Genomic DNA, 17,475 nt, shown 5'->3' with positions numbered 1-17,475 from the left:
CCGTGGTCTACATGTATATATCCAACCTTTCGGTTGGAGAATGCGGCGACAGTTGAAACATGTGTTCAATACAGTACATGTCATAGTTCAAATCAATAAAAAAAAAATAAAGTCACTCAGGCAGAGTCAGTCAGGTCAGCCAGCTCAGTGTCAAAAATATCACGAGGGTGTGGGATGTAGGTACACGCGCGACTTTTGACTTTAATATAATTCGATGAATATTATATTTTAAAATTATTAAAAAATAAATAAAACAAATTAAATTATACTTTTATTGAAGATATATTTATTCAAATAGCTGTGACAGGGAATTGTGTTTTCGAACATACAATCAATTATAACCTTGGTCAGTGTCATCATAGATTGTGTAATAAATAAAATTACAAGTGATTTTTTGTTCCTCCGCAAAAAAATACTAAAGGTTCTACCATGGTTGTACAATGTTATTATATTACTGATGCTTAGTCATCGTGTGGGTTTTTTAAGGAGGTAATTTGATTTTTTAAAATTAAGGTTATGTTATGATAACATCTTGCACAATAAATATTGATATTATTTTAATTTGGATCGTTTTGTGCTTTTTTAATGTATTTAAAATTTAGTGTATAAACTTTAATTGATTTAATAGTTACACTAAAAATAAAGTGACTTGATTATTGAACCTTCAAGCTGCCTGATAAGGAGAGATATTAAAAAACTAAATAGCTATTTTTTGTTGTTACAGGTACACCATGCTATAAAACCTAAAAATGTTCAACAGAAGTTTAATAAACTATAAATTCCCTTATAAAATATTATATCTCACAAAATATGATCATAATTTAAAGAGACAATTGAAAACTGTGGCAAAATGTCCATTAACTTCATACCAAAGACTAGATTATAGAGTACATTCCACACAGAGTGATTCCCATAGACAAAAAGTGGTTATAGAGACAACTGTTCCTAAAATTCTTGTAGATAAAAAGAAATTTAATTTATGGGAGTCTGTTGAACCATATATAAAACTTGCAAGATGGGATAAACCTATTGGTAAGTACTTTATTGATTAAAAGTCAAAAATTCTCTGAAAATAAACTAAAATGGATGTGGGAATATGGAATGAAGGACAGACAGATAGACATTCAAAATTACCTGAGATGTATGCCTTATGGTTTAGTGTTACCTAGACCTATTTACTTGGTTCCAACAGGTGAATTTCGAATGCCTCCACGCTCTACACAGGTCAATCGGTGGGACTTATCTGCTCCCAACGCGAGATATGAATCATTGGGAGCTATATTACTGGCTGTTACTAGAAAAAAAAGTATCATATCTTTTTCATATATATTGGGACAACCCTGATAGCATAGTCGACGCTGGCAACTGTTTTGCCTTTAGCATGGGCATTGAACAACTGTCACATCAAACTGTGATGATGGTAAAATTGAGTAGATACAAATTGTAACTTATTGTAACATATTTTTTATCGTTTTATTATAATATTGTTTGTTTGTAATAACTTTATTGCACGAAAATAAACACATTAATCAAAATTAATACAAGAAAGATACATTGTACAACGGCGGACTTATCCCATGTAAGGATCTCTTACAGTCAACCGGCGATAGGTTGAGAGGACGTGTATACAGTAGCAGGCTAGTCAGACGTAATAAAAAATTTAAATTTTATTAAAATAAATTTAAATAAAAAATAAAAATAAATCCGCCTGCCTTCAATATTCTTGTTTGCAAATACCCAACTGGGTTCATATTGTACCTATTATGTAACTAGTATTAGCTGGCTAAGAGAACTGATGAACAATATGAATAAACACTTTGAATTAAATTGAAGCCTTTCTGGCATGATAGGGACCAACACTGTATAAATGAGTTTATTTCGGCATTTCTCTCAACAGTGGTCGTTCCGAAATGCCTGTAGTTTTTAGCTTTATTTAAATACGATTAAAATTTGCCGTGAAAAATGTCCAATTTCTGAATTCATTTATTTTATAGCACACTTATGCAGCTTATTTATAAATTGATGATTGTATGTCTTGAAGTTTAGAGATTTTATCTAATCAATTTTGACGTGACAACGTCTTAAATTAGGTTGCGGCTGGGAGTCACTTATGAAAAAGTGTAACGCCCGGTAACGTTACGATGAGTCACCGAACGAGAGAGAGGCCCGCCGAATGCCTTGCGTCTCTCTCCCACTCAACTATGATCGGTCTGCCGCGCGCGTAAAAAGACGTTGTCACGTAAAATCTTCGCCCGTAAAACCGACTTTACAGGCAACCATTTTTTAAAATGTTGTCTTCTGCGACAGGTGTGTACCTCCTGTACTGGCCGTGCACATGGTCGATAGCCCTGGGCTCGCTGGCGGGCACGGCGCCGCTGCACACGACCATACACACCGCGGTGCTGTTCCTGGCGGGCGCGGGGCTCATGCGCGGCGCGGGGTGCACCATCAACGATCTCTGGGACAGGGATATCGACGCGCAGGTATTTAAGTTGTTGCTTTTTATTTGTTTTTTTGTGTTCTCAGTTTGTACTGCACGAAATATGATTTGTAAATAGGTGAACTTAACGCTAAAAGCATTATCTAACAGTCACATAAACATGGTGGGCAGTATTTGCGGCTTAGCATTAAAATATAATATGATCTTGTCAATATATATTTAACCTTGATTGAATTGGTTAAAGTTATTGTGTGTATTTGTGTTCCACTATAATATTTTAATAAATACATATTTTAACATTGTATTTCTACTCATTCAATGCGAAATAAATAATTTTATTACAATAAAGTGAAGGAAATAAATGATGGCGCTATGTCTGTTGCTGGCAACACAGGATTTCACCAACCAATCTTGACCATTATATTTGGTATTGCAATAGTAAAAAAATTAAACTTAAAATCCGTTTTCCTCTCTTCATTGACAGACTAGCGGCCCACCGGGCTTCGTTTGAGTTAAACCAAAAATAAAATGTAGCCTATGTCATTCCTGAAGATTTCGTCTGTCTGTATGCCAAATTTCATCGAAATCAGTCTAGTAGTTTTTGAGATTATTCATTACAAACAAAAATACTAATCTTTTATCTTTATAATACTAGTTGTTCGCCGCGAGCTTAGACCTCGCGAACACAACAAATTTTTACAAAATTGTGATAATTTCAAAAACGACTGAACCGATTCTGATGCCCCAGGAACTTAAAAATTCTATTGGCATACCTTTTAAATTTCATTTTTCATTTCACCAAAGTTATCGCGTTACAAAAATACATACAAAAACATGTATATATTTGTCCCAAGTAGAATTTTAGACCTCGGTCGGTCAATTAGTATGGATTGTATGTGATGTGTCATGTGTGCCGCCAGGTGGAGCGCACAAAAGACCGGCCGCTGGTGTCGGGCGCCGTGACCCCGCGGCGGGCCGTATGCTTCCTCGCCGCGCAGCTCACGCTCGCTCTGGGGGTGCTGCTGCAGCTCAACTGTTACAGTGTTGTGTTGGGAGCGAGTAGTGTGTGTAAGTAATTGATCGAGCGAGCAAGGTTTCTCATTCTTCTCTTCTTCATAGTCGTATTCCTCATGGCTGAGGGTCGTGGTCATTACGTGGAATGAAACACACACAATTCTTGGCATTAGTAATGGAGTGGTTTGCCATGGCCTTCTCCATTTCACACACAAGTTAATAATCAAACGGTGTGCAGGTTTCCTCACGATGTTTCCCTTCATCGGAAGCAAGTGGTGGTCGATGAAAACTACTATACATGAGTCAGATTGGTATACGAACTCATGTGGTACGGTTAGGATTCGCACCTGGGACCTTTCGATCCACAGGCGGGCGTCTTAACCATTACACCACCACCTCTACTAACATTCTACTTGGGACAAAAATACATTTTTTGGATGTATGTACGTTTGTAACGCTATAACTTTGGAACCGTTGGTCTGATTTTGATGAAATTTGAAAGATATGTAGGATAATGCCAATAGAATTTATAAGTTCGTGGGGCAACAAAGTCGTTTTTGAAATATTAACAATTTTGTAAAAACTCATCGAATATTTATTGTGTTCGCGAGGTGTAAGTTCGCGACGAACGACTAGAATTAACCATTGTACAATAAATAAATATTTAGGACAAATCACACAGATTGAGCTAGCCCCAAAGTAAGTTCGAGACTTGTATTATGGGATAATAACTCAACAATACTATATTTTATAACAAATACATATATAGATAAACATCCAAGACCCGGGCCAATCAGAAAAAGATCATTTTCCATTATGACCCGACCGGGGATCGAACCCGGGACCTCTCGGTTCAGAGGCGAGCACTTTACCACTGCGCCACCGAGGTCGCAAGGTACAAGTTCGCAGCGAATAACTAGGAACTAGAACCATTGTACATACGTACCACATTTTATTGCAATAAAAATCATTCATTCATTCATGTATCCATTCCTCTATATTTACGTATGTATTCCTTGTTTCAGTCCTAGTCGTGACGTATCCCCTAGCGAAACGCTTCACAAACTACCCGCAACTATTCCTAGGGGCCACCTTCAATTGGGGCGCCCTTCTCGGGTACTCCGCCTTGCAGGGCACGCTGGACCCCGCAGTGTGTCTACCGCTTTACGCTGCTGCGTTGGCTTGGACCGTTATATATGATACTATATATGCACATCAAGTGGGTTTTTTCTTCTTCTTCATAGTCGTATTCCACATGGCTGAGGGTCGTGGTCATTACGTGGAATGAAACACACACAACAACTTTCTTGGCATTATTAATGGAGTGGTTTGCCATTGCCTTCTCCATTACGCACACTGGTTTATTATTAAAGCAACCAGTGTGCAGGTTTCCTCACGATGTTTTTCCTTCACCGGAAGCAAGTGGTGGTCTATGAAAACTACTATACATGAATCAGATTGGTATGCAAACACAACATGTGGCACGAGTAGGATTCGAACCTGGGACCTTTCGATCCACAGGAGGGCGTATTAACCGTTACACCACCACCGCCAGTGAGTTTACTTGGGTGAAATTCACGAGCGTTTTGAACGCCGCCGCGGGCTCTCATTATAGTGTTTATTAAATTGTACCATAGACAGTAATCAATTTAACTGTCCTATTTTATAAATAAGTAAAGTACTGGTACAATGTTAATCTTGTAAATGTTTAATAAAAAAATGATTCTTTATTCAAAAAAATGTGCGACACTAATGAAACGCTACACGCCGCGTTCAAACGGTCGTGAAATTCATTAACTTATATGTTATCTCATTTGAGAGGAACTGAAATCTATACTATTATTATGAAGAGGTAAGCGTTTGTGAGTTTGTATGTTTGAGGCGGGTAATCTCCGAAACTACCGAACCGATTTCAAAAATTCTTTCACTATTAGAAAGGTACATTATCCAAGATTGCTATAAGCTATATATTTTATCTCAAATGAAGCCCCGGGCAACATCTAGTACTTTGTATAGGTAGGTACCTATAGGTATCCCAATAGAACCCAATGGAACCCATATAGGTATATGGGTTCCATTGGGATATCCTAACCAATATTATAAATGCGAACGAAAGTTTTTTTGTTTCCTCTTCACGCTCTATCTACTCAACCAATCTTCTTGAAATTTTGCACACATGTAGTTTGAAGTACGGAGAAGGACATGGGGTATATTTCATTCCGGAAACATTATTGTTCCCGTGGGAAATTCACGCGGGTGAAGCCGCGGGCAAAAGCTAGTTACATATATATATTATTAAGTAGTTGGCAAGTATGAAAGTGTCTGTGAATTTACGATTAGATTTTGGGAAGAAAATAATAATAATAATTAAATTCAAATTCAAATCACTTATTCAGAAATTAGACCTTCACTTTCAGGCACTTTTTTTCGTCAATTTTTATATTTATAGTTATTTCCCACAAGCTACAAACTACTGGCATTTCGGAACGACCACTGCTGAGAAGAAATGCCGAAAGAAACTCATTTGAACAGTGTTGGTCCCTATCATGCCAGATCGGCTTACCATTATTGTTTCTTACAATGTTTTTTTTTTCTAATAACATATAAAAGTACATAATGTACATAATCAAAAGGTATATCAAAACAGGTTATGATTGTGATCCGAGTGCTATATATATATCGATGTGAAACACAATTAACTTACATGAAAATATATGAGAAACGAGATGACCAGTTCCCTCTGGCAGCACTCACAACACCAACACAATTAAATAAATATATATTAGGACAAACCACATGACAAAGATATAGCATGGATAAATCAGTGTATAAAATCATATATTTATAAATAAATAAATATAAAATCAGTGTATCGCCCCTCTGGGTGATATGTGTACTGAGATGGGCCTTTTTGTATTGCTGCAACACACTACACTTGCTCTTCAATTGTGCTTATGAATACTGTGTTTTATTTTGTATAGTCTGGTTGTGTATTACAAATAAATGTTTTATCTATCTATGGATATCCCATAGAGACAAATTCTTGTCCAATTAAATAGGTAAGCATTCTCATATCTTCCAGGACAAATTAGACGACGCACGTATAGGAATGAAGTCCACCGCGCTAACATTCGGCGCTCACACCAAGCCGGTGTTGAGTGTGTGTCTGTTTGGTTCCGTGTCCGCTTTGACTGCGACCGGAGTGGCAGCGGACATGGGTCCCGCTTATTATGTAGCTTTAGCACTGTATGGAGGACACGTGGGGAGACAGGTGAGAACTATATTAACCTTTTTTTTTAAGTGTCATGGCTCCATCGTTCGCCAAAACGATGAATTTGCCAACGTCAAGGCTGAGATTGTCACTGTATGTATATAGTATGTCATAATATCAATATTGAAACACGGTTCAGTGTGTAGCCTAAAATATAAGTGTACCTATATAGGAACTTAAATTGACGACACTGGAACAGAGAAGGGCGAGAGGTGACCTCGTAGAAACATTTAAAATTCTGAATAACCACTACAGTGTAAGTAACATACGCGACATGTTCACTGTGAACTTAAACAAACAACTGAGAGGACGTTCTATGGAACTAAGCAAGCTTCCGTGTGCCAGTAATCCTGAAAGACACTTTCTGCCAAACCGTGTCGTGCGTTTGTGGAGTTCTCTGTCAGAAATTGTGATAAGTGCTCCCAATATAAACACTTTTAAAAATAGACTTAATGAACATTTAAAGACACAAGTTCTGTGATATACACGCATCAGCTTTATGCTGCTAGTGTATTAAATAAATAATAATATAGATACGGGAGAGTAAATAAATAATTGTAAGTAGATTAACCTTTGTTAAAACGTGAATTTTGCGAACGGACGGAACGGAAAATTCGCGTTATGTTTAATGTTTCTCGGCATTGAAGTGATAGTTGAAGCGGTGGTGGTGTAATGCTTAAAACACCCGCCTGTGGATAGAAAGGTCGCAGGTTCGTATCCTAGTAGTTTGTATACCAATCTGACTCGTGTATAGTAGTTCTCATCGACCACCACTTGCTTCCGGTGAAGGGAAACATCGCGAGGAAATCTGCACACTGGTGGACAGTTTAGTTCACTAGTGTGTATGCGACTGCCTGCCGCTAGATGGCGGTAGGTAGTCGTAAAAGTCATGTCAGATGCCTTTAGGCGACTTGAATAAAATCTGACGCCAGTGTTAGCAATATGATGATGATGAGTGATAGTTGATGAGAAACATGACCTTGGTCTGACACCTGAAGTGGAGACGACAAAGTAGGAAAACGGATCCTAAACGGCTGGGGAAGCCGAGAAAACTCAGATGAGAGGTATGGACGCTCGCACTGCTAAGCCTAATGAAATACTACTAGGCCTGTTAAGATGATATTTGGAAAGTAGATAGTGTCTAAAAGACGTTCGCTAAAAATGGGTTTCTTGGAAATTCCAACCTTAAGGGAATGAAGGCGGGCGAATCTAGGGTCAAAAGCTTGTCCTAATCAGTATTATAAATGCGAAAGTATGTTTGTTAACTTTTCACGTTAATCTACTACTTCTACTCAAGCAATCTTCTTGAAATTTTGCATACATGTAGTTTGAATTGTGATTGTACCTTTCATCACGGAAAAATAACTATACCCGTGGGAAATAAATGCAGGCGAAGCCGCGGGCAAATAACTAGTTTAAAATAATGCTGCGTCAATGCAGCGCAGGGTGCGCGGGGGCAGCAACAGCGCCCTGAAGGCGATAGCCGATAGTGGGGATTGTGCTCTAATCGGCCATTTAATAAAAAATTACCAAATCCCTAGTAGAATATAAGTAGTATCACAATTCGTTTTTAAGATTACTAACACAATAAATTCATATTGTCCGAAAATAATATTTTTATTTTATTTATTTTTGAAATGCCAAAAGTGACTGTCTATTTTTCGCTATTACAGATTTACACGTTGGACGTGGACAACCCCAATGACTGCGCCAATAAATTTAAGTCCAATTCTCTGGTCGGGCTCATCATATTGCTGGGTATATTAGGGGGCGGGTACTCGCAGTACACGGAGAATAGAAAACGACATATGGGAAAAGAAAATTTAGACGTCATTAAAAGCTGTGTGTTTAGCTAACACATCGATATAGCATATGAGAAAAATTCTTGGTGATTCAAATTTATACAAAGTTATCGAAATCCTAACTGATATTATAAATGTGAAAGTATGTTTGTTACCTCTTCACGCTCTATCTACTCAACCGATCTTCTTGAAATTTTGATGTACATGTAGTTTGAAGTGTGGAGAAGGATATAGGACATTTCATCCTGGAAATTGAGCTGTTCCCGTGAGAAATTAACGCAGGCGAAGCCGCGGGTAAAAGCTAGTACGCTGTAACTTGCCGTGGATTCCGATTTACGACCTATGGGTAAAATTAACATTATGTTATTTCCAGTAGTTAATATAGTAGCCGTATAATTATACCAACTTTTGAACTATGCTGCATTGACACCAAGCGATAGGCATTCTATCTCGAAAATGGAACCTCAGAAACACTATCCACCGAAAGCACGTTTCACGTTTAAAGTTGATGTTCTTACCTAACCGAATTGTGTCAAGCAGAATGAATTTATTATGATGGCTTTTGGGCATAAAAGAAAGAACAGGAGTTCGGTTTAAGTAGATTTATTTTGGAACACAACGTAACACACCGTAATCATGGAGTAAACAAGAGAGAGAGAGAGAGAGAGATATTTATTGACTTGACATATATATGACAGACGTTGACAGTGACAGCTGGACTAATTATGTGTTTATACATTCCAACAGATTATTATAATTCGAACTTAGATTTTGAAAAACCAAAATATATTTTGTGCTTTCGGTGAACTGTAGGCACCCCATCTATCTCCACTCTGGCTGGCTCGGATTATGTCCAGCAAATTCAACTTCAACATTATTTATCAAATTTAGGATGATAATAACTTATTGGCGTCAAAAACTAAATCTATCGCAGACTTCCAAAGCGCAGGTGACGCGTCGTAACAAACTTCACCGCAGCCTTTTCTCCAAACACGTCAATTGACAATTGTGGGTCCTATAAGCTAGGTCATACGGCCAGAAGCTTTAGCTCGCTTGGTGTAAATCATCCTTAAATTAGAATGACGAGTGTACAAAAAATAAGTGAGAATTTAAATTTGTGTGTAAAATTAGTTATTATTTTAGTATATGGAAATGTGGAGTCTTGAGTTTTGTTTTACTTTAAAATAATTGATTTATCTTTTACATCATGTACAGTTGACAAAAATTACCCGAAGACATTGTAGTTTTGTATAAGTTTCTCTGTGTTTCTCGCTACTATAATCAAAACATTTGATTGAGAAACACCTCATCGATTATTACATAGTTGATGAGAAACTTAAAATTATCTAAATATATATAAATATATATTTTTTTATTAATTTCTCCATAATGTTACTGAAAAAAAAAAGATTTGAGAGCACATTTGAGAAAAAAAATATTGCGTTGATATTTTATGTTTGTGTGTTCCTTTAGTTAGTGACTTTGTGTTATCCTGGATAACGATAATAATCAATGTTTTTAACAACGTATTAAACCGTTTGTTATTTTGTCTATGATAAGTTACGATTTTCGTAAACATTGTAGATATTTACATTTACATTTTAAATCGAGATATATCGATGTAAAACTATTTTTTTTCTATTGATTTTCTGCAATATTTTATTTTAATTTCTAAATTATAGGTTTTTTTTTGTTGCGTGTGAAACCTGCCCAAATAATTAAATTCTTAATTAATCAGTTAATCATTGCTTTTAACCACTGAGCTATCGAGACATGCCAGTTCGGCTGAATCAATGCATCTCTTTACGTCTTACACTGTCACTGTCCCGGATAGACAGGGGCGCGGGTTCAATTCCCGCTCGATTCCAGATTTTTTTAATATCATTATTATTTACAAAAATAAGTAAAAAAACATGTGTGACATGTATAACAAACCCATTTAAATCAATCACTTGTTTAAATTTATGGTCAGTTATTTAAGAGTTAGTTCAAGTGATGGCTGTGTTAATAATGATATTGACAATTGTCCTACTTACAATAAATCAAGTTTGTTTATAAGTTGTTTAGATTTCTATGAAATACGAACCCCTCGACCGCACGGGCGTTTAAAATATCCTTATTGGCGCATTTTTAGCCCTTTTGACATAAATGACATACTGTCCACAACACAGCACTCAAAATCGATGACAAATATAAAAAAACGTTCTGTGAATGGGTAAGACTGTCCATAAAGACCACAAAATAAATGTAGGCACTGTGGCCTCTTGGCTGGCAACATGTTTATCAAACTTGACCATTCGATTTGGTATTGCAATGGCAAAAAATAATAATTAAATACCCGTTTTCAACTATTTATAGACTGTATGTATACATCGTATGTTTTGTTCCAAGGTTTTTTTAACGCGCGTATAAAATGCGCTCGTGCGAACAGGGGTTTATATGTGGGCCATGGGTAGTTCGCAGAGCGTTTGACCGCTGCAGTCGCACTGTCATTACAATTTTTCAAATTTTAACAAAGACAAGAATGAGTTTTTGACTTTACATCAATTACTCTGTACTGTAGTAATGTCAATTTTATGAATGATTGATTTTGGAAATGACTCCTTAAGAAAATTGACGGATTGTAAAGACCGCGCGGCCGCAGCGGTCGAAACGCTCTGCGAACCACCCTCATAAGTTCAATAAAGGGTGTTACATGATGGCTAATGGTGCATGTGAATATGGAATATGATTTTCTTTAGTTTTTATTTGTTTGGTCCTAATTTATGATGTTAAATAATTGTTAACATAATGTACAGTATGTATGGAACAATAAAAATATTCTTGGAATATTTTAAAACATTTGCATATGGTTTTTTTTTTCAATTAAAATGTGTTTGTGTGCGTCTAGTCATTTAATTAGTCTGTGTAATAAAATGTTGGGGGAAAAAAAAGTTCTTTTATTTTTTAACTAGCAGTTGCTCTCGGCATCGCCCGCATTATAAAGATTCATGTTACTCTTCGGCCCTCCATACCAAAAATCTCCCTCAATCCATTGCTCAAACAAACCACAGATTGTCATACTCAGGATAAACCCGATTCCCACGAGAGCGAAGCTCCAGAGCGCAACTAGTAATTTATAAATTCGTTAATTAAATCTTAGGTGGAAATATAATAAAACACATTTGAAATTTCGTCAATTTAATCATAATACCAACATCGAAGCCAAAAACGAAAGCTTACAATACGAAAAACATCTTTTGTACTCCATTTCGAAAGTAAACAGAATTTAATAAGGGCGTGGTTCACCAATTGCTGATAAAGAGCGTTTAAATTATACCAAGTGTTTGGGGAAAATAGCAAATAACTTCAGATTTATCTAGCTGTTAGTTTATTTGTCAGATTACAATATATTTTATCAGGGAGTGGTGAAGCAGGCCCTAAATCAACATCAGTTTATATACTAAACTGACTCGTAAGTAGTTTGTTAAATCTAAAAGTTCTATTGCATACTAAATATATTTAGTAGACTTCTGTCACTAGATGGCGGTAGTTGTAAAAATAATCATGTCAGATATCTTTAGGCGACTTGAATAAAGTTGGACACCAGTAAAATTCTCCCTCGTGGTCCCATTTTAATGGGACAATATCTTGGATCCACGAAAAAATTGCGAGTATTATTTTGTAAAAATAATCATGTCAGATATCTTTAGGCGACTTGAATAAAGTTGGACACCGGTAAAATTCTCCCTCGTGGTCCCATTAATGGGACAATATCTTGGATCCACGAAAAAATTGCGAGTATTATTCTATCTACATATATTGCTAAACGAATTTGCTGAGTGAGTAGAAGGTAATTTTAAACCTACAAGAGAGTGAAGAAATTGAACTAGAGCGCTGTCTCCTGTCGGCTGGCAACCCTGGGTGTCTATCAACCAATCCTGACAATTATATTTGGTGTTGCAACGGCAAAAAATTTAGGTTTTCAGTGCAGTGGTCGTTCCGAAATGCTAGTAGTTTGTAGCTTTGGTAAATATAATTTAATTTAGAATATGACGCGAAAAAGTGCCTGTGAAGGCCCTGTAATTTCTGAATAAATGATTTGATTTGTTGTTGATTTCGAATCCGTTTCCCACACTTTCTTGACAGACTGCACAGCACAATGTACTAACCAATTCATATTACATATATGTAAACTTTTATATTTAGAAAAATGTCTCGTACTTTCGAGTCACGATACGAAGAAGTGACATCAACAACGTGGCCGAGCTGTTATTTCGTCGGATTAAGCTTAGGAATCATATTCCAAATAAAGAAGGTTTAACACGGTCTCTTCCGTACAAATCGCGATTGGTTCGATTGGACCAATCGCGATTTGTACATTTTTTGGAACTTTGGACCAATCGCGTCTAGTGGTTTCTTGACTTACGAAGAATCACAATTGAAAGAGTTCAAATTAATGCATCGATCGATCTTTTCCCATTTTAAATTTGCTTGAAACCTTCGAAAAAAAAAAATTGATGATATGAACTTCCAACTGCGAGAGAATCGGGCTCAGAGAATACGCGCGCGGGGCTCTTCTAAATCTACGGCTTAAGATTTTTTTGACGTTAATAGAATTTATAATACTAAACTACAATGCTTACGAATAAACTACAATAATTTTGACGACCTTGGTGGCGCAGTGGTAAGGTGCTTGCCACTGAACCGAGAGGTCCCGGGTTCGATCCCCGGTCGGGTCATGATGGAAAATGATCTTTTTCTGATTGGCCCGGGTCTTGGATGTTTATCTATATATGTATTTGTTATAAGTATCGTTGAGTCAGCATCCCATAACACAAGTCTCGAACTTACTTTGGGGCTAGCTCAATCTGTGTGATTTATCCTAATATATTTATTTATTTATTTATTAAACAAAGCCGTTCCTCAACTTGGCTCTAAAATTTGTAGACATATTTTTCTTGCATATGACAATAACAGTTTGCCATAAAGGGATGGGTACAGATTTCGTGCCCAATTTCAGGAACTTTAGGTATTGGCACGCGGGCATTGTGGAAATGTGATCTTTGAAATTTGCTATTCGTAATCTCCTTGTGTATATCATCCTAAATCGAATAAGGATGAATTTCACGAGCGTTTTGAACGCCGTCGCGGACTATCATTACTGTATATTAAATTGTACTATACAAAGTAATCAATTTAATTGTCCTATTTTATAAATATGTAAAGTACTGGTACAATGTTAATTTTGTACATGTTTAATTTAAAAATATATATATTATTTATCAAAAAAATATATGCGACACTAATGAAACGCTACACGCCGCGTTCAAAACAGTCGTGAAATTCACCCAGAGTTTTGATTTTTCTTTTGTGCCACGACGGAGTGATGACTGGTGGAGTAAGACACCGATAATGGTGGCCTAAGTTGAGGGAGAAAGCACTTCTGAACAGCGAGATTCGTTGATACTAAAGTCGCAGGTCGTACAGTCGACGTCAAGTTACTCTGCACGAGCCTCTATGACGTGGTAACAGCGGCGAGTTTGCAATGAATTAGGCTGATGTGCTGTTAAATGTACGTGGTTTAGAAATTTTAATTATATTTATTAGTCTTGACTTTTATATATACATAATATTGCATATTTTTAACAATTTATTTATACCCTTGTCCCTTTCCCCTATTAGAACAGAAAAAACCGTTCGTTACAAAGACATAACCTTTACTAAAACGTCACATTTCGTCTCTCTTACGAGGTAGACAACATTACGTAGTTTTAAGTACATACCAAAATTTCGTTGTGAAACTACCAGAAACTTTGTACTTACTTAACAATAGAATAAAACATCACAAAAAACAGGGTAAAATTAAAATGAGGCCGTCACTAGTATTCGCGTATGATCTGTAAAGGTGCTCACAGTACACTTCAGTCTTTGACACTTTTGTCTGAATGTGTCACGTTCAACGCCGTGTGGAACAATGATCGGCGACACTTGATTTTCTCCACTGGCAATATAAAACGTTGGAAAACGTAAAAAAAAAAAACTTTTGTTTTATTAGGCAAACCACTCCATTAATAATGCCAAGAAAGTTGTTACGTGTGTGTTTCATTCCACGTTCAATGACCCCGACAGCCAGCCATGAGGAATACGACTATGAAGATGATGAACAGTTAAGCACTTTTAACTGTTGCAGTATTAAGTGACAACAAATGTTCTATAACATTTCGTAGCACGCTGTGTGCTGAGCACAATCTCACTTTGGCAATAGGAATTTTGAAAAAAAAATCCATAAATTTTCGACTCCATTTTAATTAAAAAGTAAGCCGCATTTTGGATCCAAAGACATCAGTTTTGGTAATTGTTAAAATTATTCCAAAACGCAATGATGATCATCTGATATTGATCATATAGAAGACTAGCTGTTTCTCGCGACTCCGTCCGCGTAAAAAGTAGCCCGTATCACTTTCCATACCAAAGACCACCTCAATCCAATAATGCTCCGTTTAGACATGAAAGTGGGACAAACATCCCTGCTACTTTCACATGTTTAATAATATTAGTATGGATTTAGGTTTACAGCCAGTTCAAAAAATGAACTTTGTCATGGAAAAATTAAAATCTAAAGCAGTTTAACAAAGATTTAGTGATGTAGTGTAAAATCGAGCAGAAAATTAGTTTTACTGCAAAAGTCATGTCAGATGCCTTTAGGCGACCTGGACCAAATCCGACACCAGTATCAACAATAACACACGAGATAATAATATAAAATAAACACAAATTTAATTTTCATATTTCAGAAGAGACGAGACTTAAAAGTCGAAGACTAGATTCTCATATTATTTTTAAAAACAGAAATTATAATATGTACTTTATTATAGATTAATGGACAACAGTTCCACGACTATTACGGGCGATATAACCCTTCGTTTGCACGGGCGTTAAATAAACGTCCGACGTTGCATTTTCACCGCTTTCGATTCAAACTGTCTTAATAAAAAGTAGATAATAAATGAAGGCGCTGTCTCCTGTCGGCTTTATTTAGAATTTAAATGGCAAAAACTGAAATTTAATAGTCCGTTTTCTACAAATTTTAGACAGACTACCGTCGAATGCGCAGCGCTTAAAATGTGAAAATATTCATAGAAAAATAAATGTGAAAATATAGAAAAACAGCTCATATTTAATTCCCAACGTATTTTCCACACGCGTTTAAAAAAGCGTCCGTGCGCGCGATGGTTATAAAATTACAAAGAGAAAAAAAAAATCGCTCTCTCGTTATCTATGAATCATAGAAATATCTAACATTATGTCGACAACATTAAAATAATATTATAATTAACAAAAATCTCGTCATTTACTTTTAGGCGACAAATCTGACTCCAATCTTAATATATAGACAAATTAAAAAACCCTCAAAAAAAGACTTTCAACTGATTTTCATGAAACATAGCTAAGAACACTCGGGATAAAATTATCTCTGACACAGAAAAAAAAAACTAAACGAAAATCGGTTCATCCGTTTGGGAGCTACGATGCCACAGACAGACACGTTAAACTTATAACACCCCTCTTTATGCGTCGGGGGTAAAAAACGCACACGACGACGAAGAGGGAGTTACGTACGCAAAAAAAAAACAAATCGACAAGATTTTTTTTTCACAATGAGAAGACAGAATACGCCCAGCTGTGGGCATGTGAGAGTGGACACAGAGACTAGCGGTTGATCTTCAAGGTATGTAGGGAAACACCTGGGTGACGCGACCTATGCCTCTGTGGAAGAAAAATTAATATTTAGGTGAATTTTTGAGCATTCCGAGCAACGTCATTAACCTCGTTCAAATTTCAACAAAGACAAGATTTTTTTTTACTGTCCTAATTTATGAATAGCTGCTCACCGGGGCTTCGCTCCCGTGGGAATTTCGGGATAAAAGTACCCCATGTGTTATTAAAGATTATTTCCTACCCATGTACCAAATTTCATACCGGACGGATGTCCAGTAGATGTTTGCGTGAAAGAGTAACAAACATACACACATACTTTAATTTTCAAGATTCGGCTACGATTTCACAACCGGCCACACCCGAACACTATCGTTGTCTATCAGCTGCTTAGGCTTCGTGTCCCTTAGTCGCCTCGTACGACATCCGCGGGAACACGCAGAATTCCGTCACTTTATTTTTATTACGTGTGCTTTATTGTGTACTTACAATGTTATATTACTGAGAAAAAATTCCAACTATTATTATAAATGCGAAAGTAAGTTTGTTTGTTATCTCTTCACGCGTTATCTACTGAACCGATTGTTAAGAAATTTGGTACACTGGTAGGAAATAATCTTTAATAACACATAGGGTACTTTTTATCCTGAAATTCCCACGGAGGCGAAGCCCCGGGTCGCAGCTAGTTATACATAAAATTTATATTAAAAAAAATGGTATGTATGTATGGTATGATTGTATTCTCACCTAGTGCCCAGTCCAGCTGTGAACAGGAGCCTCCGGCCCCGGACCAGGTATTCGGGACGCTTCACGAAGCGGAACAGTGCGGGCGCCGCCTCTCCCGCGCGGATTACGTTATCTCTGGACATTATACCCTGCGAACAAATAATTCTATTAAACAAATATATATACTGGTATCTAACGCATAACCTTCCAAAGGCGCATAAGGTACATAGAGGCTAACATCTTTTGTTCTACGACTTTTGTCTAAACGTAATAATTTTGTTTAGTTTTAATGTCGTTTCTATAAAACGTTAACTCTATGTTCGACTCCGCTACATAACGCTATTGTACTGTTTCGTGTTGCTCGGCTATTACATAGAGTTATCATGTGTAGAATCGCAAATTAGATTGTATTTTTTTTTTATGAAAAAGAACGACGTATCACGAAATGTCGTAGAATAAAAGTTGCTACACGGGTAGAATATAACCTGGAATAACACGTAGGCTACTTTTTATCTCGAAATTTC

The 17,475-nt window shown here is 36.6% G+C and overlaps 2 protein-coding genes across 2 annotated transcripts in view; one reads left to right on the top strand and one right to left on the bottom strand.

Annotated features, from left to right (window-relative positions):
• Positions 1-145: 145 nt before the first annotated feature.
• On the top strand, positions 146-11,370 carry Coq2 (Coenzyme Q biosynthesis protein 2). Its single transcript, XM_053766946.2, has 7 exons — positions 146-489; positions 725-1,032; positions 2,308-2,483; positions 3,361-3,508; positions 4,480-4,673; positions 6,537-6,725; positions 8,399-11,370. Exons 2-7 carry the CDS (start codon positions 750-752, stop codon positions 8,579-8,581), a joined length of 1,173 nt encoding a protein of 390 aa, XP_053622921.1. The 5' UTR covers positions 146-489; positions 725-749; the 3' UTR covers positions 8,582-11,370.
• The window catches only part of LOC128682305 (uncharacterized protein), a 23,763-nt gene continuing 17,615 nt past the window's right edge, over positions 11,328-17,475 (bottom strand). Inside the window, exons 19-20 of the mRNA XM_053766945.1 lie at positions 16,973-17,100; positions 11,328-16,276 (exon numbers count right to left, since the gene is read on the bottom strand). Coding sequence (XP_053622920.1) covers positions 16,234-16,276; positions 16,973-17,100 — 171 coding nt within the window. The 3' untranslated portion in view covers positions 11,328-16,233. The remainder of the gene's footprint in view (positions 16,277-16,972; positions 17,101-17,475) is intronic.

This window comes from Plodia interpunctella, chromosome 29 (assembly GCF_027563975.2).
Source record: "Plodia interpunctella isolate USDA-ARS_2022_Savannah chromosome 29, ilPloInte3.2, whole genome shotgun sequence".
Taxonomy (NCBI): Eukaryota; Metazoa; Arthropoda; class Insecta; order Lepidoptera; family Pyralidae; genus Plodia; species Plodia interpunctella.
The sequence above is the reverse complement of the archived record's forward strand: the minus strand, read 5'-3'. Positions and strand labels throughout refer to the sequence as shown.